This window comes from Tursiops truncatus, chromosome 6 (assembly GCF_011762595.2).
Source record: "Tursiops truncatus isolate mTurTru1 chromosome 6, mTurTru1.mat.Y, whole genome shotgun sequence".
Lineage (NCBI taxonomy): Eukaryota > Metazoa > Chordata > Mammalia > Artiodactyla > Delphinidae > Tursiops > Tursiops truncatus.
This window is the reverse complement of record NC_047039.1, coordinates 34,835,160-34,862,423: the sequence shown is the minus strand read 5'-3', so window position 1 is coordinate 34,862,423 and position 27,264 is coordinate 34,835,160. Positions and strand designations below refer to the sequence as shown.

The 27,264-nt window shown below is 46.8% G+C and overlaps 2 protein-coding genes across 11 annotated transcripts in view; one reads left to right on the top strand and one right to left on the bottom strand.

The window, feature by feature from the left end:
* The window catches only part of FAM219A (family with sequence similarity 219 member A), a 55,174-nt gene extending 37,561 nt beyond the window's left edge, over positions 1-17,613 (bottom strand). For 2 of the 10 annotated variants that reach the window (XM_033857944.2, XM_033857946.2), the window contains exon 1: positions 17,285-17,613. In XM_033857944.2, coding sequence (XP_033713835.1) covers positions 17,285-17,344 — 60 coding nt within the window. In that variant the 5' untranslated portion in view covers positions 17,345-17,613. The remainder of the gene's footprint in view (positions 1-17,284) is intronic. The other 8 variants (XM_033857939.2, XM_033857942.2, XM_033857940.2 and 5 more) reach the window with 7 other exon arrangements.
* A 19-nt stretch (positions 17,614-17,632) lies between these two features.
* Positions 17,633-27,264, top strand: part of DNAI1 (dynein axonemal intermediate chain 1) — a 61,000-nt gene continuing 51,368 nt past the window's right edge. The window contains exon 1 of the mRNA XM_033857931.2: positions 17,633-18,123. Coding sequence (XP_033713822.1) covers positions 18,094-18,123 — 30 coding nt within the window. The 5' untranslated portion in view covers positions 17,633-18,093. The remainder of the gene's footprint in view (positions 18,124-27,264) is intronic.

The window sequence follows — 27,264 nt, the reverse complement described above, 5'->3', positions numbered from 1 at the left end:
CTATTATAGTAACTTGGAGGGGGGAGTCTTTATACACTTGTCTATTTCTTCAGTTTAATACATTCCTAGAAGTAGAACTGCTGAGGGGGTCAGTGGGCATGCACACATTATGTTGCCAGTTTTCTTTCCAGAGAGGCTGTGATAATGTACATTCTCACCAAAGGGGTATAGGAGATACTCAGGTTTTGAAGTCATAAGACCTGGATTATATGGTTGTAAGGCCAGCTGGCTGTATGAGCTTTGGCAAGTTACCTTTCTTAATATCCCTTTACTTTCCAGGCCAGTGTTAGAATTAAATGAAATAATGTATGTATTGGGTTGGTTCATTTGGGTTTTTCATAAGTAAGATGTCATGGAAAAACCCAAACAAACTTTTTGGCCAGCCCTATATAAAACACTTTGCAGAATGCCTGACACCTATAGCAAATGGTAGCTCTTTTTTGTTTTATGTTGTTCTCTCCTCATTTACTTGGTTTCCATCTAGTCTAAAGTATTCATCAGTCCCAATTTCCTTGGCCACCAAAGGGAGCTTGGGATACTAACTAACTTGAGATTTTCTAATCAGCAACAAGAGGTATTGCCCCCTTACTGAGTCTGAGTTTCCCAGGAAAGCTTTGAAGCCAATTTCCAGAGCTCTATCTTTAGTGACTAAATCACAAAGAGACAAGCTCTCCGCCTCTCAGTGACCTTTCCTAGGATCTTAATCAGGCCATGCTTTACTTCCCAGGACGTGGCCAATCAGGCCATTTCAACAGCTGCCCTTCAGCTCTCCAAAACAGGACACTGCATTAAGCCCTGGAGGCTACAAAGAGCACATGGAAAACAGATAGGAGACAGACCTTAAGACACCTGTACCCCGGGACACTGGGAAGACCAGCTTAAATTCCCATCCCTATGTCCTTCCACAGTCTGGCCCAAAAGCAGGAGGGTTGGAACTGGATTATGGCTTCTTGGGGCTTTAAGTTCCAAAAGTATGGGTTTAGACTTGAAATTAACCAGGTCCCAGTGACAGAAGGTGCTCAGTGACAACTCTCCAAACTGCCAAAAGGGGGCAGTGTAGTGTTATGGTTAAGAGCATGGGCTTTGACTCCACACACCTGGGCTTGAAACAGGGCTTTGCCACGAATTAACTGTGTGACTTTGGGTCTCACTTGCCTTCTCCGAAGATTAAGGGTATTCCTTCTTCATACTGTTGAAAGGATGAAATTAAATGTCTGTCTGGTAGCAGACACACAGTACTCATAAAAAGCAGGACACCAATCTGTAGGATGTATATGATTGAATATGATAGTCAGATATGACATGGCGTTACCAAATAAAAGAGAGAAGATTGACTCCATTTATTTATTCATTCATTTGTTCATTCAGCCTTTCATTCAACAGATATCTAGTGAATGTTTACTATATGTTAAGGAAAACTGTGAGGCACAGGAGACATAAAGGGAAATAAAAATAGATATGATCTCTGCCTTCATGAAACTTGGTCTTCATAAGGACCCATGTGAACAGAATAATCATATAAACAAATGTAAAGTTATAAGTGTAAAAAGTGAAATAAGGAGAAGGCCATTGACCAAGTCTAGAGGTCAAGAGAAGCCCTCTGTGATGAAATTATAGCTGAGCTAAGATCTGAAGGATGTGTAAGAGTAACCAAAAAAAAAGGCAGAAGGTGCAGGAAAGGCATTTCAGGCAGGAGGAAAAGCCAGTGAGGTTGGGTGTGGTCATGGGGTATGAGATCAGCTGGAGAGGAAGGCAGGAGCCAGACCACACAAGGCCTTGTAGGCCATGTTAAAGATTTGAGTCTTCATAGTAAGAACAAGGGGGAAGCTGTTAAGATGTAACGTGCTGTATTGGACATGCTTGCTACCTGGCAATGCTTTCCTCTGATATTTCCTTTCATGGGGATGAAAAGGATAGGGCTTTACACAATTCCTGCTGCAGCCATCCGGGAGAAAGGAGCAAAGAAGGACTCTGCAGCAGGTCTCTTCCCAAGACAGAATGAGTCCCTCTAGATCCTCACTGCCCAAGGAAGAACTAGACAGGAAGAATGTGAATGGGGCAACCAGGGCTGTGAGACTCATCAGAAATTCTATACTGGGTAAAGGGGCTGTCACTACAAAGCTAATGTTTTCTGGCTGCTGCGTATCCAGCTTCCAATTCTCAGCTTCCCTGCACTATCAGATGCTCCTTTGCATTGGACAAAATGACTAAGGGACTAATAGCTATTAGGCTGGGTGGTGGCGGTGCAGCACTCCTGGGGGCGGGGGCAGGGCCCAGGGGTGGGTTCAGGTTGGCAGGAAGCAGTTCTCAAGTTCTGTGTGCCTTTCTGGTTAGCAGGCTCACTGTACCCGTGGGGCTTGCAGTGTTTGCTTGGGGCATATACACACTTAGAAGTGCAAAGTCTTTCCAGTCTCTCCTGTGTGAGGAGAGACACTGGGAGTGAAGACACTGGGCAGCACAGGAATGCAAGAAGTCCCAGAAGGTGGTGGTCGTGTTCTAGCCCTCAGAAGTTTTTGAACTTGGTTGGAAAGAGAAAGGGCCTAAGAGTGCTGGAGCTGCCCATCCAACCCCTCCTCCTGCCTCTCCCGGCCCACAGTCGGGCTAAACAGGAAACCAGGCTTGGGTGCCTGCCAGGGCCCAGGCTGGGGCAGGAAGTTCAGGAAACAAGTGAGAAAGACCCTCCTCAGCATAGAAGAAGGCTGCTCAGAAATCCCTGGGAAGGTAAAATCAACCCAGCTCCTGCTGAACAATCTCCCAGGGGAGGAAGAGACTGGAACTGCGTCTACTCTCCAGCATGGCCAAGTGTGGCCCTCACAGGATTCACAGAGCTCAGACCTAGGAGCTTCATAAGGAAAGACAGTGCTGCCTCAGTGAGAACACACTCCAAGTAAGGACCCTCCCCTCAGAACCCAGGTCCACTCTGAAGCGGGTTGGGTACATGTGGTCTAAAGACATCCTAGGGCCATCTTGGGTTGATAAGGAAGGAAATGATGGAATAGGGTAAGGGCAGTGGTAGAAAAAGTGTACCTAAAAAAGAAAGGGCTGGGCTTCCCTGGTGGCACAGTGGTTGAGAGTCCACCTGTCGATGCAGGGGACACGGGTTCGTCCCATATGCCGCGGAGTGGCTGGGCCCGTGAGCCATGGCCGCTGAGCCTGTGTGTCCAGAGCCTGTGCTCCGCAACGGGAGAGGCCACAACAGTGAGAGGCCCGCATACCGCAAAAAAAGAAAGAAAGAAAGAAAGGGCTAGTGATATCTGTAATATCTCTGGGGACAAAGGCAGAGAATTGACAGGGGTTCTCTCTTGTCCAAATGTGAAGGAAACTCCTGATGAAATAATGGACTGAGTCACAGACAGAGAACAGACTTGTGGTTGCCAAAGGGGAGGAGAGGTGGGGGAGGGATGGATTAGGAGTTTGGGATTAGCAGATGCAAACTATTTTATATAGAATGGATAAACAACAAGGTCCTACTGTATAGCACAGGGAACTATATTCAATATCGTGCAGTAAACCATAATGGAAAAGAATTTGAAAAAGTGTATATATATATATATATATATATATATATATATATATATATATATCTCTGAATCACTTTGCTGTACAGCAGAAATTAAAACATTATAAATTAACTATACTTGAATAAAAATAAATTTAGAAAAAAAGAAAGAATGGACTGAGGCGATAGCCATCAATGGCTGCTAAAAGCATTATGTGAAAGGCTGATGGAGGGATCAGGCTAACTACACAACTAATCGATCTGAACAACACAAAAAGTAGGACAACCATGTGTCCTGTGCCTCCTGACATGATGCAATAGGAAATACAAAGCACCACCTTGGAAGGATCCTTCACAAAAATGTTGAAACAAAATCTGATCAGGGGCTTCACTGGTGGCGCAGTGGTTGAGAGTCCGCCTGCCGATGCAGGGGACACAGGTTCGTGCCCCGGTCCGGGAAGATCCCACATGCTGCAGAGCTGCTGGGCCTGTGAGCCATGGCCGCTGGGCCTGCACGTCCGGAGCCTGTGCTCCACAACGGGAGAGGCCACAACAGTGAGAGGCCCGCGTACCGCAAAAAAAAAAAAAAAAAAATCTGATCAGGCCTTGAGATTTAATTACCACTTTGCAGAAATACGGGAGATAGAGGACTATAGATGAAATAATTACGGGAGAAATACGGGAGATAGAGGACTATAGATGAAATAATTATTCAGAGTAATCCAGTGGGTGGGTACAGGTGAAATAAGATTAGCCCTAGGTTGATAGTTATTTAAGTTGAGTGGTTCATTTTACTTTTTTCTCTACTTTATATGTGTTTGAAATTTTCCATGACAAAATGTTTTAAAATTTTGAAGAAGGTCTGCAGACAGGAAACTGCCTCCTTCTCTAGCCCACAGACCTGTGGGAAGAGTAGTTGCAACGTGGACTTGTTCAAATGTTTCTTGAGCCCTGAGAGTTGGCCTTTGAGAGCGGAAACAGCAGCAGGACATCCTCCACTAGCCTCAGTAGTGGGGTTCTCCAGGAAGGTCTACCCCACCAACAGGACTCTGCAATAGCGGTGGCTGGGATGGGCAGGGCCTCCTCCAGCCCAGGCCCACTCAATGGAACCCCCTCTGGGAATCAATGGGAGCACAGAGCACTTCCATCTCTAGCCCGGCCTGATCAGGGCCCTGTCAAGGAGGCCAAGGACTCTTCTCATTTGGTGATAAGTAGAATAAACCATCTTCTCACCCTCTCCTGTAAGAGCTCCTTGGGAATCACGTGCAAAAAACGGAAATCACCAACCCCTTAATCACCATCAATTTTTAGATCAGAAATGATACAGTAATTTGCAGTTCATTTTCATGTACATGATCTTCTTTATTTATAAAATAAATAAATAAAATAAACAGTCTGAAAGATTAGGAGCCTGGCCAAAGGTCATAACAAAAGGGCTAGAGCTAGAATGTACCCAGCTGACTTCCTACCAAGGCTGTGCATAGCTCCTGCCCTGGGGCCCATGTCCTTCACTAGCTCTCCCTGATCTCTGCACCCCCCTCAAGGATACTCAGACCAATTCCCCTCATGAGAGTTCCCTAAGACTACCTGGCTGCTGTAGCTCAGCCCCTGGCGAACAAGGATCTGAAACATGAAGTTCCATCAGGAAGTTGATAAGCAGGCTGATAGATGAGCAAACCCTGGGGGCTGACTGGTTCCATTTGGTGCCAATGTTTTCTACCATCCCCCAATTTGGTCTCCCTCCTTGACTCCATGTAATTTTCCCTCCTCTTCCCCAAACTACTTACTAGCCACCACCGCCTCCCTACATCATTATCCCCACTTGGCCTTTCTCTAAGCTTATGATCTCCTCTGAGCCAGGGCTGGAAGCAGCAGGCCCGCTGAGAGCAAAGAGGACTTTCTGGAAGCTGAAACCCTCAGGGAACCCCTCTGGGATTTGCAGGAGGCCCAATGGAGGCCCCTCTCACCAGCTGCTGCAATTTACATGCCAATGTGACTGCTGGCTTTCCCACCAGAAGTAGGCCTGCTCCTGGACAGAACAGCTTGTAGCATTTGGTTTTTGTGGTAAGGAGAACGTGAACCCCATGCCTGCCACACAAAGAACAGGACATCCAGGGTGGCACTCTTGCCTCCCTCTAAGCTCCAGATATATATATTTTTTCATCTCCAGGAGGATGTGTGCAAGTCATCCGGTGGTGGAAGATCCAGGTAGGAGTTCTTCATCAGCAGAGCTAAGTGTTTTGCTCACTAAATATTACACATCACAACTCTATTAACAGCTTTTCCAGCCTCACAACAAAGTGGGCAGCACAATCATCGGCTGTGCTACCAACAGGAGAGCGGCTGGATGGGCTCTCCCATGTTCTCCTGTGTCTTTCTCTCCTGAAAGCTGACCTCATGGTGCAAAGGGAGAGGATGGAGAAAGGCCAGTTTGTAAGGGCCTCAGACTGCAAACTCAGCTGGGAGCCCCCACCCCACTTCTGGGAGCAAGGAGCAAGTCCCTCCTTGTCAGAGCACTCAAGCCCTTTCTCACCCTGTGGTCTGAGCTCAAACATCACTTTCTCATAGGAGCCTTGCCTGACATCCCCAATCTAAGATGGGAGGCTTCATTATTCTCTCTCATGTCTTTTCTGTCACTTGTCATAGTTTGTCATTGTAATTTTGTTTGTGTGCTTTATTTGTTTAGTATCTTTCTTTCCCACTGGATTGCCAGTTCATAAAGGCAGGGACCATGTTTGCTTTATTTATCATATTATTCCTTGTGTCTGGTATAATGTCTTGCATATATCAGATGCTCAAAAGATATTTTTTGAGTAATAAATGAGTGCCCCAATCCATGTATCCCCCTGACTCTCCCACAATTCCCCACATGTACCTTCTGCTCTGCTAACGAACTCCCGCCCAGTCATCCCCCTCTGGGTCTCTTCTGCTCCCCTCCTTTGAATCACCTCCTCCCCTCTCTTTTTCTCATTTTTAAAGGATGCAGCTGTAGTGTTCTGTAGTTCTGTTTCATGAGAGCAAGTTTCTTCTTTGTCAGACTGTGAGCTTTGGGAGCAGAAGCTATCTGCCAAGGAGTTAAAAGAGGAGTTGGGGTGATGAGACTTACAACACAACACATCAAAGTGGACACTCCAAATCAGGATATCATATGTATCAAGTTATATGCCACAGGTTATAGAGGCTTTTGGGCTTGGTTGAGAACTCACTAGGATAGTCAGAGAAGGCTTCCTGGAGAAGGGGAGTTTATATGGACCTTTGAAGAATGGGTAGGAGTGGAATAGGCAGAGAAGAAGAGGGGAGAGAATAGTTAAGAGGAGGCCTCAAGATGCCCATAGGTGAGAAGAGGTGAAGGGCCTGGCTGGACCTACCAGGAAGAAAGTTGGCACAAATGGTAGAACGTATGGCCACCTGGAAGGGCAAACACCTAGTGTAGATGCCTCAAAAGCCAGTGGAGAAATTTAAGTTGATGCAGAAGAACTGAAATTAAGTCCCAGATTGTGAGGGAAATATCATGGGCTTGGGAATCAGGATACCTGGGTTTTAGTCTAGGCCATGCCAACCTCCAGCTGGACAATGGCCAAGCCTATTTATCTTTGTGGAATTCTGCTTGCATATCTGTAAAATAGGCAAAAATTATTTTCCCAATCTATTGCACAAGGTGGAGTTCAGGTATTGGAAACATCTTTGCATCTACCTTGGAAAGAAATTTAAGATAAGTATAAGACAACTGCATCCATAAACTTCACACAGAGACAATGTATTAAGGTCACAGGACAGGTAGAATGGAGAGTTCACACCTTAGTGAAGGAAAAGAAAGGATGCATGAAGAATGGGGCATTTTTGTGATTGGCCTTGAAAAATAGGAAAGATTAGCAAACATATACTAACAGAAAACTAGCAAAGTGTTGCTCATACTAAGTTCCACAATGAATTTTTTTTTTTTTTTCCGGTACGCGGGCCTCTCACTGTTGTGGCCTCTCTCGTTGCGGAGCACAGGCTCCGGATGCACAGGCTCAGTGGCCATGGCTCACGGGCCCAGCCGCTCCGCAGCATGTGGGATCTTCCCGGACCGGGGCACGAACCCGTGTCCCCTGCATCAGCAGGCGGACTCTCAACCACTGCGCCACCAGGGAAGCCCCCACAATGAATTTTTTGGGGCATGTTTATATTGCACATACTTAACAGAGCCATGTTTATTGCTAGAATGTTGTTCCTAGCTCCTGCTTTACAAAGACTGTGGCATTTTGCAAAGAGCAATGGGTCTTCTAGGTGTCTGGCCTTTGGCCCAGTTTAGGAACTGCTACCACAGGAAACGAGAGGCAATGGAGTCCAAAGATAGAAGCATGTCCACACTCCCACCTAACTGCCCTGGTTCCTCCCTGTGAAGCCACAGATAATATGAAGTCTAACCATCTTTCCTTTCTTAGCTCCAGTCCTTTAGGCATTTGAAAACCTTAAAATGTTTTTTCTAAGACTGTTGTTGTTTTTATTTTGTTTTGTTTTGTTTTTGCAGGCTGAACAGCCTCAGTTCTTCCAACTATTCTCACAGGACATGGTTTTGACTCTTTCATCATTCTAGTCCTTCCATCTTTTGAATAATGACATCAGCACAAAATGCAGGACTTTAGATGGCACTGACCAGTGCAGAGTAGGACTATCACCTCCTAGGACCTGAACTCCAAATTTCTATTAATGTAGCCTAATAGCACATTAGCTTGTCTGGTGTCTGTGTCACATAGTAGACTTCCATTAAGCATCTGTCCACATAAGCACTAGCTCTCTTTGAAGATCTGCCGTAGTCTACCCACTCACACAGCCTTAGCCTGATTCCTATTTAAATTCCACATTGCTGAATTCAGCCAGCTACATCTCTGAAAATAAGAGTCACATTACACACATGTGGTAGAGTTTCCACTAAATATGAAACCATCACCTCACTAGCCCCAGTGGACTCTTACCTGTATTAGCAGCCAGCCTAGACCAAGATGTCACTCCAGGTTCTTGCTTTGATTCTACATTGCTAAGGCAAAGGGCTATCCTATTTCATATGTGTCCTGAGTTCAATATAACAATATGTACAGCTACTAAATATGATCATGAAACCTCGACTGATGATAATGGATGTACAATATCAATATTTTGGATAGTGGCAGCCCCACCGTAATCTGTACTGGTCAGATCACATGGAGAGGGCTGTGTCTACTTCCAGGGGTGAGAAACTCAAAAGTACCCACTAGAGCAGCCAGGATGACTAGGGATTTGGAAACCAGACTCCAGGAAAATGGTGGAAGGAAAAAGCAAAGCGTTTAGCCTGGGAAAAAGAGTGCTAAGGCTGTATAGCCCACAGTAGGGCCTTTTCCTCACCAGGAACTGCTGGCTTAAGGATCTCCTCTTGTAGCCTACTCCTTCTTCTTGCTCCTTTAGCCAAGGGCTTATAGTTTCATCTTAAGCATGGCCAACACCTTATGAGATATTTATGAGATCTCTTTATGAATCTGCCTCTTTTCCCCTCTTATCTGCTCAGCAGAGTCAAGGTTCTTCCCTCTTACATGGCCTGTTTCCAAAGGATTATTTACTTTATATCAAGTCAATACTTCAAAAACCCACGCTGAAAATCAGGGGAGGAAAGTTCAGTTTTCTCCATTCATTTCTTAAAGAACCATATCCTAAGACTCCAAACCTCAGTGAAACAGATTGCTAAGCTGGCTAACATCTCCAAGAGACTTCTTTTCCTGTGTTCTTTGCCTAGGATAACTATGATGATTCAGGGTTGCAAGGATGGCAAGCAGAAGCCTAGAACTGATGTTTCCCCCACTGAAGACTATGGCAGACATGGAAACTCAACCATGTCATTGTTTCTCATTGAACCAGGACTCAGCCTCAGGATCTACCTTAACACGTGCTCCAGGCAGCCATTACTGATCAATGGGCATTGGCATAAGGGGTGAATAGAACTGAGGCATGAAGCAGCCACACCAGGATTAAAAGTAAAATACGAAATGGGTAAAGTGTACAGTATATGAATTACATCTCAGTGAAGCTGTCAAAAAAAAAAAAAAGAAAAGAAAAGTTAATGGTAAAAATGCTGATTTCACCAAAGCAGTGTTTAGTAGAGGGACTTGGGAAGTAAACCCCCCTTAGCATTGTCTTGAGAAAAACGAAGCACCTGACCTCGTTTGGTCAGAAGCAAAAATATTTGCTTCTGCACCTGCCAAAGTTCACTAAGAACTTCCTACTGATGGCAACAAGTTCAGACCCTGACACAAAGCAGCAACATCCCATTAGAAACTAGCATAGGGCAAAATGGCGTGGGTTATAAAATAGGCTCAAAAGAGCTGGGAAGAATAGAAATCTAGACCTGATCAGAAGAGAGACTAATTTCTAAGTCAGGGTTTCCCAAAGAGTATTGCATGAAACACAATGGTTCTGTAAGACGTTAATAGATGTAACATGAAAAAAGGTTCCATAGTTCTGTAAGTTTGAGAAACACTGGATTAAACAAAGCTGGAAAGATTTCTTTATTGCAGGGCTTCTCAGAGTCTTTAAAATGCTAGTAAACATTGTGATAGGATGGAGTTATAGGGTTTCCCAAAGGAATTTGTCTATAGGTACTTTTTTCCCCCCATAAAGTATCTCAAAGGACCAATATTCCTAAGAATATACTATAGGAAATGCTGGTCTGAACCATGCTTGACTGAGAGCTTCACTAATTCCTTTATAAGGATAAAATTGGGAATTAATATGGGAACTATAAATCATTTATAGCTTGTACATAATTATGTTTAAGTTAACTACATAGTAAAATATATATGGTTCTCACTCCATAGTTTGGGTGCAGTTAATTCACTAAAACTTAGTTAAAGTACCCCTTCAGGTATTGTTATAAATAGATAGATGGGGTGGACTTTGGTTATGACAGCCAAGAGTCTGGTGATAAAAAAAGGCAAAGCCAGGACAAGAACCACAGTAGCTGGGCTCATTTCTGCCTGGGTGTGGCTTCTTGTCATACTTAATACTTCCCAGGGCTAGAATGGTCATTCAGAGAACATTCTTTATGGCCATTAGTCCCCTCTTACTTGTGTACACACTCACATACATCATCATCATCACAGAAACTTAAAATTCACCCTCAAGAAACACAACCATCTGATCCTCAGTTTGACATCTCTGAATAACCTCTTACTTGTGTACACACTCACATACATCATCATCATCACAGAAACTTAAAATTCACCCTCAAGAAACACAACCATCTGATCCTCAGTTTGACATCTCTGAATAACAACAACAAATTCAAGTACATAGTTGCTTGAACTGGCTCCTAAGAATGTAAAATCCAGAGGGATCTCCTACTAGCCCCCATCTACCTGTTCCCCAGCCCAGACCCTCTGGGCCTTCTTCCTAGACAACCTCCTCACTCCCTAGAGCCCAGGAGTTCACTCGGCTGCCCCGCAGCGAGGCTGATGGGTCATGTGCCAATTTCTGAACTCCAGAGCAGAGCCAGATCCACAGCTGGCTCCAGCTCTGCCCGCTTCCTGCCTTCCTTTCTCCGCCCAGACGGCCAGATTCCCACCAGAGTCTCCTAAGAGAACAATGACTTGCGAGCCTGCTGAGCCACGCCTCTTGTTTCCTTCAACCAGCACCTCTGGGTAGCTGCCCTGAGCCTGATTCTCCGCTTCCTGCCTCCTCTGGGGCTCCCTGCACCAGTTCTCCCAGGGTCTGCTGGAAAGCATGAAGCGGCTAAGCCAGGAAGCTGAGTCTCCCATGTCCCCTTTCCAGACACAAGGCTCCATCTGCCCTCACAAGGAGGGTGGAGGGTCCCTGAAGCTAATCAGGTTCAAGTGAGAAAGGCTCTGTTTACCATCTCTGTTCACTCTGAGCTATAGTCAGTCAAGGGCAGCAGGCAGTTGGGGGCTGGAAATGACTCAGCTTGACTCCCAGCTGACATGGAGTCAGGTAGCCTCCTGGTACCATGTGCCTCCCTGCAGCGGCTACACTTGGGGCGTCTGAGAAGCCAAGTCACCCCTGAGCGATCTTAACCCAGAAGCCTGCTCCCTTGGCACACCTTGCCTGGAAGATAGCACCCTGGGTGCTGTTTCTACACCAAGTGCAGCTTTCCAGGCTGGTCTCAGAGAAGGGAGGTACATGTCCTTTTCCATTCTGACTCTTGCAAGTAAAGCAGTAACTCATATATCCATTCTAGAAGAAATCAGTGAAAGGGCCCAGCTCAACCAATCAGCCAGAAAACCATAGGTTTGACCAGAATGATGGTAAAAGCAAGGCCAGAAACTGCAACAGAAACACTCTCTCAGCCAACAAAGGATGTTATTTTTCCTTTATCAAAGTGCTGCGGGGCGGGGGGCGGGGTGTGGGGGGACAACCTACCATGGCTCCTCACTGCCACCAATTCACTTGCATTCATCAAAGCAGGTTACAGAGGAAAAGTATTCACTGGCAGATGAGCACACTTAGCATCCTTTTGAGGCTGTGGGGCTAGTTTCACTCTGCTCTTCGGTTTTTCAATAACCCCAAGACTGCGGCTTCAGAAGCAGAGCAAAGGAAAACAGCAGCCTTCTCCCATATAAGCAGTCCCTGAAGCCAAGAGGTATACAGACCCCCTCAAATTTCCTGGGATGGTGATGGTACCTCTTGCCATCCAGACATACATGCCAGAAACCTGGGAGTCATTCTGGACTCCCTACTTCTCCACCCCACCTCCAAACAGGTACCACATCCTGCCTATTCCACTTTATTAGTCTCTGTACATATGTCCCCTCTCTCTTTCTGCTTTAGTGTAGGCCTTTGTCATCTCTTGCCTAGATTATTATTATACCCACCTTCATATTAGTTTTCCAACCTCCAATCTCACCTTTTCCAATCTCTCAACCACTCTTGGAATGATAGTCCTAAACTCAAATTTGATCATGTTATTTCCTTAACTATAACACTTTATTCATTCAAATGCACCCTTTCGATTCTGCCTCTATGCCCTTTGCCTGGAACTCTTGTCCTCACCTCCTCTTATTGGTCTGCCAAGTTTCTAGTCCTCTTCTAAGAGCCAGTTCAGCAATGTCTCCTCTGTGAAGCCTTCCCTGACTACTTGATGAAAGGCCTTACTGTTTTTCTTCGGCGCTGCTGGACCTGGTTCTTACTTCTTACAGTGCTCATCACCCTGTCTTGACTGTGTATATCCATCCCTGGAGCAAGAGGCTGTGGTATCGAGCTCAGCACAACAGTTAGCAGAAAGTAGGTTCTTAGTGTTTGTTGACTGAGGAGATGAGCAATAAGGGAGGAGCTGGAGGCTCCTGATCCTCACTTTGCAATATAGGAAGAGAGAGAATGGTGTGCCTCTTCCTAGAACCTGAGAAATGCTACTGGGTCATGAGTTACATGGACCATTAGGAGAATCCACCCTTAAACTGAAGAGTCATTTTACTACAAGGAGATGACTTAAGGCTCCCAGACCACAGAATACATGTAGGTCAATTTTCCATAGTGGCTTCTTGCTAGCTTTACAATGTTCCCTCTGCCACTTTCAGGAGCTGCTATGACCCACTCACTAAATTAATGTCCTGACCATCTCCATCCCTGAGCGCAAGGAGTCAGGAGGAGTCTGAAATTCCTTTCCAAGCTTACGTGGTCAAAGAGTCAGAACCTCAGCTTTCCTCATCTTCTCCCAAGCAAGGTGACACTCTTTCCTAGGAATGCCCTACAGTGATCACCACTCTTTCCTAACATGTATCTAAAATCTTCCTGTAGCCGTTTGAGCCCATCTTTCTCCTGGCCACCCCCTGGAGAGATCTCACGTATCTTTACCTGTAAAGTACCTGGAACTGAGCATATACTCGTGAACTATACAACTGAGTTAACAGATAACCTGGGTTTCAGTGAGGCCAGACTAGTATTTCTCTCAAGAGCACAGAGACCCTGTCCGGTGCCATATGCTTTTTTTTCCCCCCACCAAATCTCTTCCTCTCCATTACAGCCAAAGAGAAGACATAGACTGTGAGGCTGTACCAACCAGCCCAGCAGACAGACAGTAGGGCCAGAGAGCCTATCCCTGCTGCTCATACAAACAATAGCCCAAATTCAACACAATTGCTCAACAGAGAGCCTTGGACAGCTGGGAGCTTCCCTAGATCAGTAAGGTGTGTGGCTTGGCCATAGAACTGACATACAAGGTGCGCCTATCCCTGTCTTTGCAAAAATCTGTGCTCAGAAACACTCAGGATTGTAGGAGATAGACACAGCAGGAGTGGAACCCAGGGACTAGGTCTCCCAGAGGAGCTCTCATTCCTTTCATAAGGAGACAGAAAGAGACCTTGGGGAGCTCTCAGGGATAGGCCCAGGCCTGGTTCAGCTGCTGCGATGCAGCCAGGCCAATTAAATAATTGGTGTGATAAGGAAAGTAGGGAGGCAACTCCCTTCAGGCAAACTCCACCCCAGACAGGAGGCTCCGTGCAGCTGTGGCAACAGCAGCAGCAACAACAAAGCAGGGATCTCTTCCTCTTCCTCCCACTAGCTGAGAACTATGCTTAAATTAGCACCTTGGAAACACCCAGATCTGCTGGCTGTGCCTTCTCTCCTAGCTTCTGCCGCTCCCCTAGGCCTCCTTTTCAAGTGCAAGTTTCTCTTTCAAGTAAATTTAAAAAAAGATGTTTTCCACCTAGAGTTCATCTCTCCAAGTAAGGAATGGCCTCTGGATTCTTCCAACCACTATGGGTGGGAGAGTGTTATTTGATGATCAAGCCCATGTGACAGGCCACTATCGGTACAGCTTGGTCCAGAAAGGGGCAATGATACCAACACAAGCATTGCCTTGTTTCCCTTAGGGCTTAAGGAGACAGCCCCGCCTCTGCCCTCAGAGGGACTCACACTGAGAGGGTGAGCAAGAACAGTAACTTCTGCTAAACTGTGAGCTCCAGGAGGCAGGGCTATGTCTGTCCCTATGTTGCTAACCACTGTGTCCCCAATACCTAGTACAGTACCTGGAACAGAGCTGATGCTCAATAAATATTTGGTGAATGAATTTGCTGAATCAATGATATCAGGTCACTATGATATTCTTTGGAAGAGTGAGGAGCTATTGTTTAATCTTTAAAGAAATAGTTTGTCTTCATTTCATAACTGGGAAACTGAGTCCAGAGAAGAGAGATTTCCTAGAGGTCTTAATAAATAATGGCAAAAAACGAAATAGGTCACAGCTGAGTCTGAGACCCTGGTTTTTTGTTTTTTGTTTTTACGGTACCCGAGCCTCTCACTGTTGTGGCCTCTCCTGTTGCAGAGCACAGGCTCCGGACGCGCAGGCTCAGCGGCCATGGCTCACGGGCCCAGCCGCTCCGCGGCATGTGGGATCTTCCCGGACCGGGGCACGAACCCATGTCCTCTGCATTGGCAGGTGGACTCTCAACCACTGCGCCACCAGGGAAGCCTCAAGACCCTGGTTTTTAAGATCTACCCAAACACTCCTAAAGGGCCACTTTGCCCTTCTCTTCCACAGTATGCCACCTTGATTTCTTATGCCCCGAAATGAAGACTCTTGGGGAAACTCCACACAAGATTCTGCTGGTCTCAATAATACAAAGAGCATTTAAGGAGCTCTGGGGATCCTCTAGACTTTGACCTGGGAACAGTGGTGGAGAGGCAGAGATCTGCAGGGCAATGGCTATGACCCCCAAATGGCAGATGACTGTATTGCTACTTCCATAAGGCTCTCATTCAACCTCAACAAAGTATCCTCTTGCAGAGAAGGGCTCCTTTAGCCTTCAAGAAAAGGGTCTGAAGGCGGTCACAGCTTTTCTGATAAGTGCCTCCTTGCCGTAAGCACTTCTACTTCAGAGCCACACAGATCAGAAGCAGCCCAGGAGTCTTCTGAGGACACTACTCACTCAAACCATCATTGAAAACTTCAGGCAAAAACAGAGGCATCAGGGACAGCTGAGAGAACCTGGTGACCCCTTCCTTCTCCCCTCTCCATGGACAGCTATTGCCTCTCTCCTTAGGAACGCCAGATGGGAGGCAAGAACCAACTCATTGCTTTCTTCTCATTCACTTGGACCTTCTCCTTCATCTGCCCTCCCTTTTGATTCTTGATTAGATACGTACAACTGGAAGGGCAATCTAGTTTGACAAGCCAGGTTGGCTGGAAAGATAATTCAGAAAGGAGTGTTCTCTTAGCCCAGCCCAAAGTTCTTCAAGTTCATGGGACAGAGTTCTCAACCAGGATTTTCTGGCCCTCAAATAACCCAATGATGGCATCAGGCTAGGAAAAAAGTCCAGCAGCATCTCTCTCCCCAGTTTAATATTACACTTCTGTAAAGCTTCTCTGTTTGGGCTTCTAGAACTAAGTAGTCACAAAAGGGGAAAAAAGACACATCTCCAGCTAGGTGGCCTCTGATGATTCTCTCTACCATCCCCCAAAAGGTGTGGCTTAGAGTTGGTCATGGGTCCCTGCCAAGGTCTGTCTTGGCTGCTGTAATGGAGAGATTACTTGCTCAGAAAGCCACAAAGCACATCTGTCAGCCAGGGGCGGGGGTCCCAAGGGTAGAACCTGTTCCTCACCTCTGCTTAACACAGAGGGAAGAGGGTTAGGGAACCCCAGAGCTTCAAGACCTGGAGAGCTCTGCTCAGCTCTAGCTGAGCTCATAGAATAGGGCATCCACACCTTCAGGTTCCTGGCCTGCCTTGCCTCCTTCCAGCTCCCACCTGGGCTCCAAGGGGGAAAGGAGAAGGAAAAGCAAAGCGAACAGAGCCGGGCACTCCCTCCCTTCTCCCTTTCCTTCTCCCAGTTGGAAAGACGCCGCCGCCAGGCCTCGGCGTCTCTCGCCCGGCGGATGTGCAAGCCAGTCAGGTAGACGCCCCGGGACGGTGGCCAATGGGTATGGTCTCCCCTAGGCCGGCCTCCGTGCATCGCCCTCCCCCTTCCATCCCCTCCGCGCCGGCAGCGATGACATCATTCTTCCCTGACTCCGGGACCGCGGACAGGAGGCAGGATCGGCGCCCAGCAAGGACTCCAAGCACGTAGGCCTAGGATGCTGGAGGCTCTTCCGAACCGGTGGGCACAGGCGGCTCCAGTGCGGCCCCGCCCCCTCTCCTGCCGGTTCCCCAGCTCTCATGTGCGCTCCGGATTCTCCATCTCGCCACCGAGCTCTTTCCTTCCCGGCTCCAGCACCCCCAGCCTAGATTGACTGCACTCTCTTCCGGAGAAGAACGGAATTCCCGGGTCCTGCATGGATCCCCTGTCCCCACTCGTCCTCTGCCCAGGCCCTGCGTTCCCATCCATAGCCAGAACTGGAGGGGAGGCCCCTCCTCCTCTACAAACCTATTCCCGTCCCTTAGACAGCCTGCTCCTGGCCCCCTCCCCCGCTCTGAGCATCACAGGCCTCTAGGTCTAAATGCCTCCCTACCTCTCATCCCAGCCCCCTGGGCCTACCACCGGCGGTGCCCCAAGACAGTTCCCTTCCTTTCCCCGCTATGGGCCTCCCTCCACTAACGGTGTGCACCATTGTGCCCCGCTCGGTTCCATCCGACGGCGCTCCCCGTAACTCCCTTGGCCTGCCTCCGCTGGCAGTGCTCTCCGCCCTTACAGGCCCCTTTGCTGTCATCCCACGTATCCTCCCACGGTTTTCTAGTCCTGCAAGTCCCCCTCCCCCGGCGATGCGTTTTCACGGCTCTCTACTCCATCCGAGGCGCCCCCTCCGCACAGTCCCCAAGGCTTGACTCCCTCCCTCCCCCTCAGGCAGCGTCCCCTCCCGGCCCTGGCCTGCCCGCCGCCCGCCCCCTCACCAGCGGCTGCATCTCCGAGTGCGCGGTGGGCACCTGGAACCGGTCGATCTCCTCCATCATGGTGCCGGTGGGCTAGAGGGCCGGGGGTCGGGCGCGGCCAGGGACGCCGACGGGACCGCGCGGGGCGGCGGCCCCAGGAGCCGGGTCGGTGGTGCAGACTAGGCCGCCCCGGACCAGTCGGGCAGATGGAGGGTGGGCACGAGGCGGGAGGTTTGCAGGTGGGCTGAGGCCGGCGTGGCTCCGTCAGCTTGCCTAGCGCTACAGCGACCGTGGCCCTGCAGAGCCGCAGGTCTTGCCTCGCCTCCACCTCCGCCGCCGCCTCCTGTCAGCAGCTCAGCCACTGCCGTGACTCTGCAACTCCACTTCCGGGTCCGGGACACCGCCTGATCCTGCATTATTCATGAGGAGGCGGTGTCTGGGCTCACTAGCCCCTCCCACATGCGGGAGTTCCGAAAGGCGCGGCAGCTGGTCGTCTGGCCTTAGGGGGCGGGGCTTAGTGGAGCTGGTGGTTCCCCGCGCGCCCAGCCACGCCTTCCCCTCGAGCAGGGAGGAGGCATCAGAGGCGCCTGCGCCTTGGCTGCGGGTTAGTTGCTGGGTAACCGCGTCAGGGAGGAGCCGATTCCATTCTGCGAGGGCGCGGGGACCCACAACGTCGGGTGTCCCCAAAGAGCCCCTGAGACTGGGAATTGAAGTGAAAGAGAATCGGATTTCCTGTGCATGATTGAGGGGACGGACAAACCTCTTGTCCTCAGGCGGGGGAGCGTTTTGTAGGCGCTCCAAGTGTTGAGGTGCCTTCTGCTTCTTCGAAGATGCCCCACAAACCACCGCCTCGTAGGCAGGTAACACACACCTCGACCTGCTCTATTCCGACGACCTCTGACCTTCGCTGCCAGTGACCACTGATCATACCTCTGCTACTGACCCTTCATCTTCCTTTCCCTGTTGACTTCTGTCCCCCTGTGATTCCTGGCCTGTGTTCCCAGTGACCTCTGACCCCGTCCTGCTCTCTCCCACTAATCCTAGCCTCCTCTCCCACACTGCCCCCGACCCACTGTTTCCTACCACTCTTTCACCTGTCCTCCTCTCACCATTCCATTCCCTCACTCCACAGACCCAGCCTGACGGGCCCATCCTCCTTAAACCCCCATCCCCACTCCTACCAATATGTTCCTCATCGTCCTCACAGTCTTGTCGCAAATAAGTAATTTCTCCTGCCCTTTGCTGAGTGCCCAGTACTGGGCTAGGTGGAGACACTGGCCTTTGGGAACTCACAGGAGAGTACAGGAGAACTGTACCGGAGACACAGAACAGATTGTGTGTGGGCGTATGGTTCAGATCTTCTGTGTTGGGAGACTTGTGAGGAGAGAGAGTTCAGGCAAAGAATAAGAGGGCAGAGACCCCTTTCCCATCCCCTTTCACACACTCCTCACTCCAAACTGGCCCCTCCAAACTGTCCTCGTTGCCACCTGGACAGATGTCATCCCTTCTCACAGGAAACCCAAGAGTCACCCCTCTTAACCCACCCAGCTTCACCCTGGAAGGAGAGGTAAGGCCCAGCTTCTCGAGGAGCTCTCTGTGGCGAAGCCACTCAGTCCCTCAAGAATCACTTTTTCCAAACCGTTTATGAATTATCATCTTGGGACTAATATGCAGTTTCTTGCTTTGTGAAGCAGGGTTTCTACTTACTTGTTCTTAAATAAGCACTATCTCAGGCCTAGGTATTTGGAGATTTGGAGACCAAATGTGTGTGCATGCTGTTTGTGACTTTACATATTTGGGTCTGGCCTCCTCCGTATTATTAGCCTTTGCTCCATTGCTTCTTTCACCTGGCCTTCCTTAGCAGGTGCACCCGTCGTTCTTAGATCTCTGCAACCATGGGGAAGCTGCTATTCCCGTATGGCCTTGCCCTAGTTTTATGTCGGGGTTGAACTGTGTTTTGAAGCTCATGTACTGGGCTTGGGGCTACCGACTTTTAATTTACATGCAGTTTGTTTTAAATTCAGCATTGCTGAGGTCTGGTTTACATACAATGAAATGGACCATTTTAGTTGTACATGTTGACAGGTTTTGACAGATTTATATACCACCACAATCAAGATATAGGACGCTTCCTCTACCCCCAAAAGTTTCCTTGCACCTCGTTCTAGTCCATTCTCCCCAGGTAACCGCTGATCTGCTTTCTGTCACTCCAGATTAGATTTTTCTAGCAGTTTGAACAAACTTGGGAATCAGTTTCTCCAGCCCATTAGGGGAGACATTAGAGGCTAGGTAAACTGAGAAGAGAGAGAGGTGACAGCAGACAGGAGACAGAAACCCAGGTCAACTGGCCTTGCGCACATCAGCACTGCCCCTTGGAGGGAAGGGTCGTTTTGGAGCGGGGTAAATATCGGTGTGTGGAGTGTGAGCACAAGCTGGGTTGTGCTGGGTTGTATTCATCACCCTCTTGTCTCATTGAGGCCCAGTCTGTGTCAGTGGTGAGCTGGGTGTGGGACTGCCTTGAGAGCCTTGAGAAGTCCCTGTCGTCTGGGAACTCAGTTGGGGAGACAGAACACAGGCATATAAAGATAAGGGAGGATGGGATCCCTGGGGCTGAGAGGGAGAGAGACATGCAGGTTGGAGCAACATAAAAGCTTCAGGGAGTGGGCAGCTATGACTTGGATGCCCGCAGTGGAGAGGGAAGGTCAGGATTGGGTTTGTTAGGGGGCAGAGAAGAGTTTAAACTGCATTGTTTGTATCGCTGATCAAACATTTTATTGGCTCCCTCTCACTCTCAGAATAAAGTTCCAAAAGTCCAACTTGCTTAGTATGGCCTACAAGGCCTTGCCAGGTCTAGCCTTTCCTACCTACCCTACTTCAGATCTCATCGTTGCTCTGTGACGATTCCACAGTCCCAGCACACCCTGAACTGCCCTCACTTCCTGGAAAGTGACATCCACACTGTCTTTCTCCTCTAGGCCTTTGAAATTGCTGTTTCCTCTGCCTGCCTGGTACAGTCTTTTCAGTCTGCTGCCACCTGCTCCATGCCACCCTGCCCCAAATCTCTCCTTCGTCTCCTGTTCATACATCACATCTCAGTTTGCCCATCGTATTCTCCTATAAGGGATTAAGTCACCTTTCCGGAGGCAGGATAAGGTGATATCCCCACTAGACTATAAACTCTGATGGCAAGGATGGTCTGTCTCATTCATTGTTGATTCCCCTGAACCTAGCACAATGCCTGGAATATATTAAATTCTGAAAATGAGTTGAATATGAATTCTGAATGCTTCCAATTGTTCTTTGGAAATTTTGATCTGAGTGAGTTTGAAGGATAGAAAGGGTTGAGGCTGGGATGAGGAGATTGGTGGGGAGTGATAACAAGGAAACGTCACTGTAGAAGCATACTTTTCTGGGTTTATGTTTATATCTGCTTTGGTAGCAGGGCTATGAATGGTTCACATTTGAACCACATGTACCCATGCCTTAAGAGCTGGGTATTGGAAATTAAAAGGACAAAAATTCTGATGATATAAATATTCTCATTTGACAATTATTTATTGAGCATCTACTATATGCCAGGTACTGTGCTAGGTATTGGTGATATAGCAACAAAACAAACACAAATCCCTGCTCTCATGGAGCTTATCTTTTAGTTGGAGATAAATTGTCAATAAACAAATAAGTAAAATATATAGTTTATAAGGTGATGATAGGTGTCAAAAAGAAAAATAAAGCAGGGAAATGGACTAGGAAGTTCAGGGAACCAGAAGATTATGATTTAAACATAACGGTCAGGGGAGGCCTCACAGAGGTGACATTTGAGAAAGATCTGAAGGAAGTGAAGGAATTAGCTATGTGATATCTAGGGGGGAGGCATTCCTGACAGAGGACATAGCAAGTATAAAGTTCCTGAGATGAGAGCTTGCTTACACATGTTCTGGATCAGCAAGGAAGGGAGGAGGAAAATGGCAGGAAATAAGGTTAGAGACATGTATCCCTCTACTCCAGAGGGTTAATCAAATAATCATGGCATATTAGCTTGATCATGATGAAGCTCCATGAATCACAATTTGTAATTAAAATTCATGAATGTCAGGCACCATAAACCATGACCAGCTCAAAACATCACTGCTAATATCCCAATAAAAAAGTGTCCTTCCTGAAAATTTCAAGAATTCCAACTGGCTGCATGTGTATATGCAAGAGGAGATTTGCATCATTGCCAAACATTGCCTGGCAGTCAGACTTCTTAGTAGAGGACTGAATTAGAGTCTTCTGTGAACTCCAGTTAAAGACTAATTTTAGTTTATGACTAACAAGTTTTAGTACTCCTTTATAACTCAGTTACCATAAAAAAAAAAAAAATCAAAGTCTGGCATTTTGCTTCAGTCGCCTGTAGGAGCCAAAGAAAAGACTTGCATTTTTGGATCATTTTGTGATCTCTCCAGAAGCCCTCTGGGACAATACTTTTAGAAATATTGATCTTGATGAGGTGTGACTAGTGTAGGGGTAAGTGGGCAGGAGTCAGTGCAAGGCCAGAAGAGAGTCTTAGATGATCCAGAGATTTTGAATCTGATGACTGGTCCTGGGATCCACAGAAGAAAGGACAGGAGGAGGTGAGCAGAATCTAAGGGAAGTTGATACTTTGTCCAAAGTAAGATCCCTGCTCTTGTGACCCTTCTCTTCCGTGTCATCCTCACTCCCTCACATCCTTCCTTCCTCAACCTCTTACCTTCTTTAAGCCCTAGATATGATCCTGTGCCCCTTTACTTCCTAAATCTCTCAAATCAGACCACTTTTTTCCTATTCACTGCCACCCTGCTAGCCCTGCCTACCATCATCTCTCACCTGGAAGGCTGTAAAAGCCTTGTAACCAGTATTCCCCTCGCCCACTCATGTCCCTTCCAATCCATTCTCTACACTGTACCAAGTGATCTTTTCAAGCTGTCAATCTGATTATGTCATCCCTCCCTCAGAACCCTTCAGTGACTTCCTACTGCTCTTAGGAGAGGGACCAAATTTTTAGATAACCCTTCAGGAGCCTGTATGGGCTGAGGCCTGCTTGGGTCTCTAAGCCTTAACTGGTTAACGCTCTTCCAGTTATTTCTGTATGTCTGTTCTATGTGTTGTCCCTTCTTTCTGGAACACTCTTCGTGCCCTCCCTCCCTCACATATGTACTCACTCTTTAAGATTCCAGCCCCAGGGTCAATGCCCACAACCGCCTTAATGCTCCCTGCCCTGTTAAAAGAGAGTTAAGATTCCAGCCCCAGGGTCAATGCCCACAACCGCCTTAATGCCCCCTTCCCTGAAAAGAGAGTTAAGTTTCTCTATTTATAGTCTCATTGCCCTTGGTCCTTTCGTCCACAGCATGCATCCCAGGGTGTAATTATTCACTTGTTTGTGTAATCATTGGATTACTGTATGTCTCTCCCATTAGACTGTGAGCACCTTGAGAGCAGGGCCTGTGGATGTTTTTGCGCACATCTGTATTCTCAGCTCCTAACACAGCGGCCATCACGTTCGAAGCTCTCAGTGAACGATTGTTGGATGAATGATGGGATGTGGTTGAGGAAGTAGCATTGGGTGCAATGGAAGCGTGTGGGAGGAGATCCTAGCACTGATTCTCAGGGAATCAGGGAAGATTTCTAGGAGGAACAACATGATTTAAGGTTTGGACAAGAGTCCAACATGTAGGATAAGAAGGACTGACCCCAGAGAGGTTAGAAGACTACAAGGAAGAATAATGTCCTTCTGGGGAGGAGTGTGTTTATAGGGAGTTTCTAGTGTTTATAGGTTACATGGTCAGTCATATTGCATCTGCTAATGAAGGTAAGAACTAGATACAACCATTAGATTTAATAATTAATAAGTCATTGCGGGACCTTGGAAAGAACAATTTTAGAGACAAAAGCCAGACTAAATTGAGCTAAGAAGGTAGTAAAGACCATGTAGACAAGGATTTTTTTTTTTTGAGATGAAATTAAGACTTGAATATGTTAAATGCTGAGGGGAGGCATTTGCCTGGCATAGATAGAGGGAAGTTGAAGATGAAGGAGATAAATGAAGACTAGAGCCAAGTGTCTGAGGAGGTGGGCGTGGATCAGCTGTGGACAAGAGGTGAAACACTTTGTAACAGAAAAGGAGAAAGGAGGAAGGGATGGATGCAGATGATGATAATTTAGAGGCTTAGTGACAGGAAGTTGAGAGAGTTTTCTCTGCTCTTCCCCTAGTAGTGTTACAGAATTCCTTCTGGAAGTGATAACTAGAAAACAGATCTTGCCAATGGCTGTTCCATTTTGTTATGACTACAGTCATGCTATTTTGAGAGTTATGGTCTGAGGTCTGTCATGCACAATTATCAGATTACAAAACAGCTGTGAGCATTTGAGGCCAGAACTTGGTCTCCTCCCCTGTTTACCGTGGAGCCTAGCACATTGTTAGTACTCAGTATATGCCAGGTACTTGAATAATAATGGCAAAGGTGTCTTGTGCTTATCCCTGGGCTTTGCAACCTGCAAGCTGATGCTGAAGAGTAATTTTGGTTCCCTGGCTCCAGCTGTGAACAAGCCATATGAAATTGTTTTCTGCCAGTTAGGAATTGTTATGGAGTGTTCAATCTTCCCAATCGCTGAGACAGAGTTGTATGGAAGAAACGTGCAAAGGACGTGGCTGTTGATCAAACTTTGGTTTCGCTTCTTTGTATCTCACAACACTTTGTCCTGTTCATAGAGTCGCTGTATTCTGGTTTGTATGGTGTGTTTACGTCTTCCATTTATCTCACTTCCTAGATGTGAGAACCTTGGAGTGGGACTAACTCAACCTTTATTCTTCTTTAGTTGTCATTCTAGCATCTGGTACATAGTAGATGATTAACAAATGAATGAATTAGTTGATGAGTAAATAAGTGACTGATGGAAACGTATGTACTGTAATACTCTGAACCCTAACTTTTCCTTCTGGACCTGCAGAAGAAGCAGCTCATGCCTCCTTTGTTCTAGCCAAAGCACCACATTCTGCTAACATCCCTACTCCTGATGTTAAGTTTATTTTCCTATTTCTATTCTTACCTCACATCCATTTTCTCATTTACTTATTTTTTCCACGTGTCATACATTCAGCCTCAAATCTTGCTTTGGAACAAATTGGGATATAAATGGATAAAACAAATCTGCTAATCCCTGGACAGACACTTGGTTCCAGGCCTCTGTCTCTTTGTTAAAGATTTTGTTCCCTCTGTCTGGAATGCCTGAGCCCATCCTACCTCTCCTGCCTTTTATGAGCCTGGCAAACTAAGGCACATATATTTTAGCTAAGCTCTGTAAGTTGCAAAGAATAAAGGCTCACCCAAGTTACCTCAAGTAAAAGGTGGAAAGGGTGAAAGGGAAGGTGTGTATGTGGGGGTTTGTGGGTAGGTATTACAAATACCTAGAATTAGAATTGGAAAACTATTGGTTCTGAAACAGATATAGGTACTAATTACTTTCTCTATATCTCTCATGGCCTCTCTAATTTTCTTAGCAACTATACTTCATTCCCTATTTTCATTTCCCAGGCAGCCAACTTTTCTATGGTTTCAGCTTCCTCATAACTTAATGTGTTTTCAGCTCATCATGGCCCCTCTGGCCTCTTCTATCTCACAAGGATCTCCATCAATGTCTCCATCCACCCACGAGTTCTCTCTGTAGTCCCAATTCAAACCCTTGGAGAAGAAATCTGATTTTCCCCAGCTTACCTGTTCGTGCTAGGCTGTATCAGGGAGGGATAAGATCCTATGACTCTCCAAGCAGCCAAAGCTGTGAGCAGGGCAATTTCCTTAGAAGGAGGTATTGTCTTTCCTTGGCTCCTCCCATGCAAGGTATAACCTGCTTTATTCCAAAATAACTTCTACATTGCTTCTGATAAACCTTTCTCATGCATTGTGCAGAAAGGGCCTCAGATTTTTTTCCAATCCATTGCCTCCATTCAGGGCAGATATTTATATTACAAAAGTTCTGTCCTTTACAAAAGATTTTTGTTTTTGTTTTTTTTAATAGCACATTTCGGCAATGAATTTTTAAATGTATCATACTTTATGGATAACTTTTAAAGACCTTGATATAGGAGACATAGTCTGGCCATGATGGAGCAGTTCATGCTGGACTTGCCATCCCACTATGAACAACTGTAATCCTGGACACAATACATGAGGCAACTGGTTTAGGCATTCCCCCATTCCTAAGGGAAGGAAAACACCCAACATGAGTCACATGTTTATCCTTGCTTTCTGCCTTGGGTCAATTTCTTAATCATGGCTCAGGGAGAGTGATCCCAAGGAGAGCACAGTGATACCAGCGAGATAACCCAGTGTTGGAATTAGCAGGCAATGACTTTAAGGCAGTCGTTGTTGAAAATATATTTATGGACTAAAAGAAAAGATTGACTTAAAGGATGGGGAGGGCTTCCCTGGTGGCACAGTGGTTAAGAATCTGCCTGCCAATGCAGGAGACACGGGTTTGAGCCCTGGTCCGGGAAGATCCCACATGCCACGGAGCAACTAAGCCCGTGCGCCACAACTACTGTGCCTGTGCTCTAGAGCCCGTGAGCCACAACTACTGAGCCCACATGCCACCACTACTGAAGACCGCGTGCCTAGAGCCCATACTCCACAACAAGAGAAGCCACCACGACGAGAAGCCCACGCACCACAACGAAGAGTAGCCCCCGCTCGCCACACCTAGAGAAAGCCTGTGCGCAGCAACCAAGACCCAACACAGCCAAAAATAAATAAATAAAAATTTTAAAAAAAGGGTGGGGAATCTAAGCCCCAAAAATGGAAACAGTAGAAAAATAAATATCAGAAATGAAAAATTTATTGGCTGGGCCTAATAGTGAAAGTGAAGATGGATCCATTGAAATTATCCAATCTGAAGAACAGAGAAAAACAAGATTAAAAAACAAAAAAGACACAGATATAGAGAACGAACATATGGACACCAAGGGGGAAAAGTAGGGGGCGGAGGGGTGATGAATTGGGAGATTGGGATTGACATGTATACACTAATATGTATAAAATAGATAACTAATAAGAACCTGTTGTATTAAAATAAATAAATAAGAAAAACAAAAAAGAGGGACTTCCCTGGTGGCGCAGTGGTTAAGAATCTGCCTGCCAATGCAGGGGACATGGGTTCGATCCCTGCTCTGGGAAGATCCCACATGCTGCAGAGAAACTAAGCCCCTGCACCACAACTACTGAGCCTGCGGGCGCCCTAGAGCCCACGTGCCACAACTACTGAAGTCCAAGCACTCTAGGGCCTGCATGCTGCAACTACTGAGCCCACATGCTGCAACTACTGAAGCCCACATACCTAGAGCCTGTGCTCTGCAACAAGAGAAGCCACTGCAATGAGAAGAGTAGCCCACGCACCACAACGAAGAGTAGCCCCACTTGCCGCAACTGGAGAAAGCCTGCGCGCAGCAACAAAGACCCAATGCAACCAAAACATTAAAAAATAATAAAAAAAAACAAACATAAAAAGAGCCTTAGTGACCTGTGGTAATATGTCATATATGTATCTGTAACTTGTTAGTTGGAATTCCAAAAGGAAAAAGAGGAGGGGGAAAATTAGTTGAAGAAATAATGGTCAAAAATTTCTTAAATTTGGTGGAAAACATATAGTATTATCAGAAGCTCAGTGAGCCCCAAGCAGTATAAGTACAAAGAAAACCACACGTAGTCCCCTCACAGTCAAAATACTGAAAGCCAAGAATAAAAATAAAATCTTGAAAGTAGGCAGAGAAAAAATGACATAATGCATAGAGTGGGATAATATGATCGTGGCTGACTTCCCATTGTACACAAGAGAAGTCAGAAGACAATGGAATGTCATAGTTTATGCACTGAAAGAAAACTACTGTCAAACCAGAATTCTATATCCAACAAAAATATCCCTCAAAAAGAAGGGTTAAATAAATACATTTTCAGATAAACTAAAGCGGACAGAATTTGTCATCAGCAGAC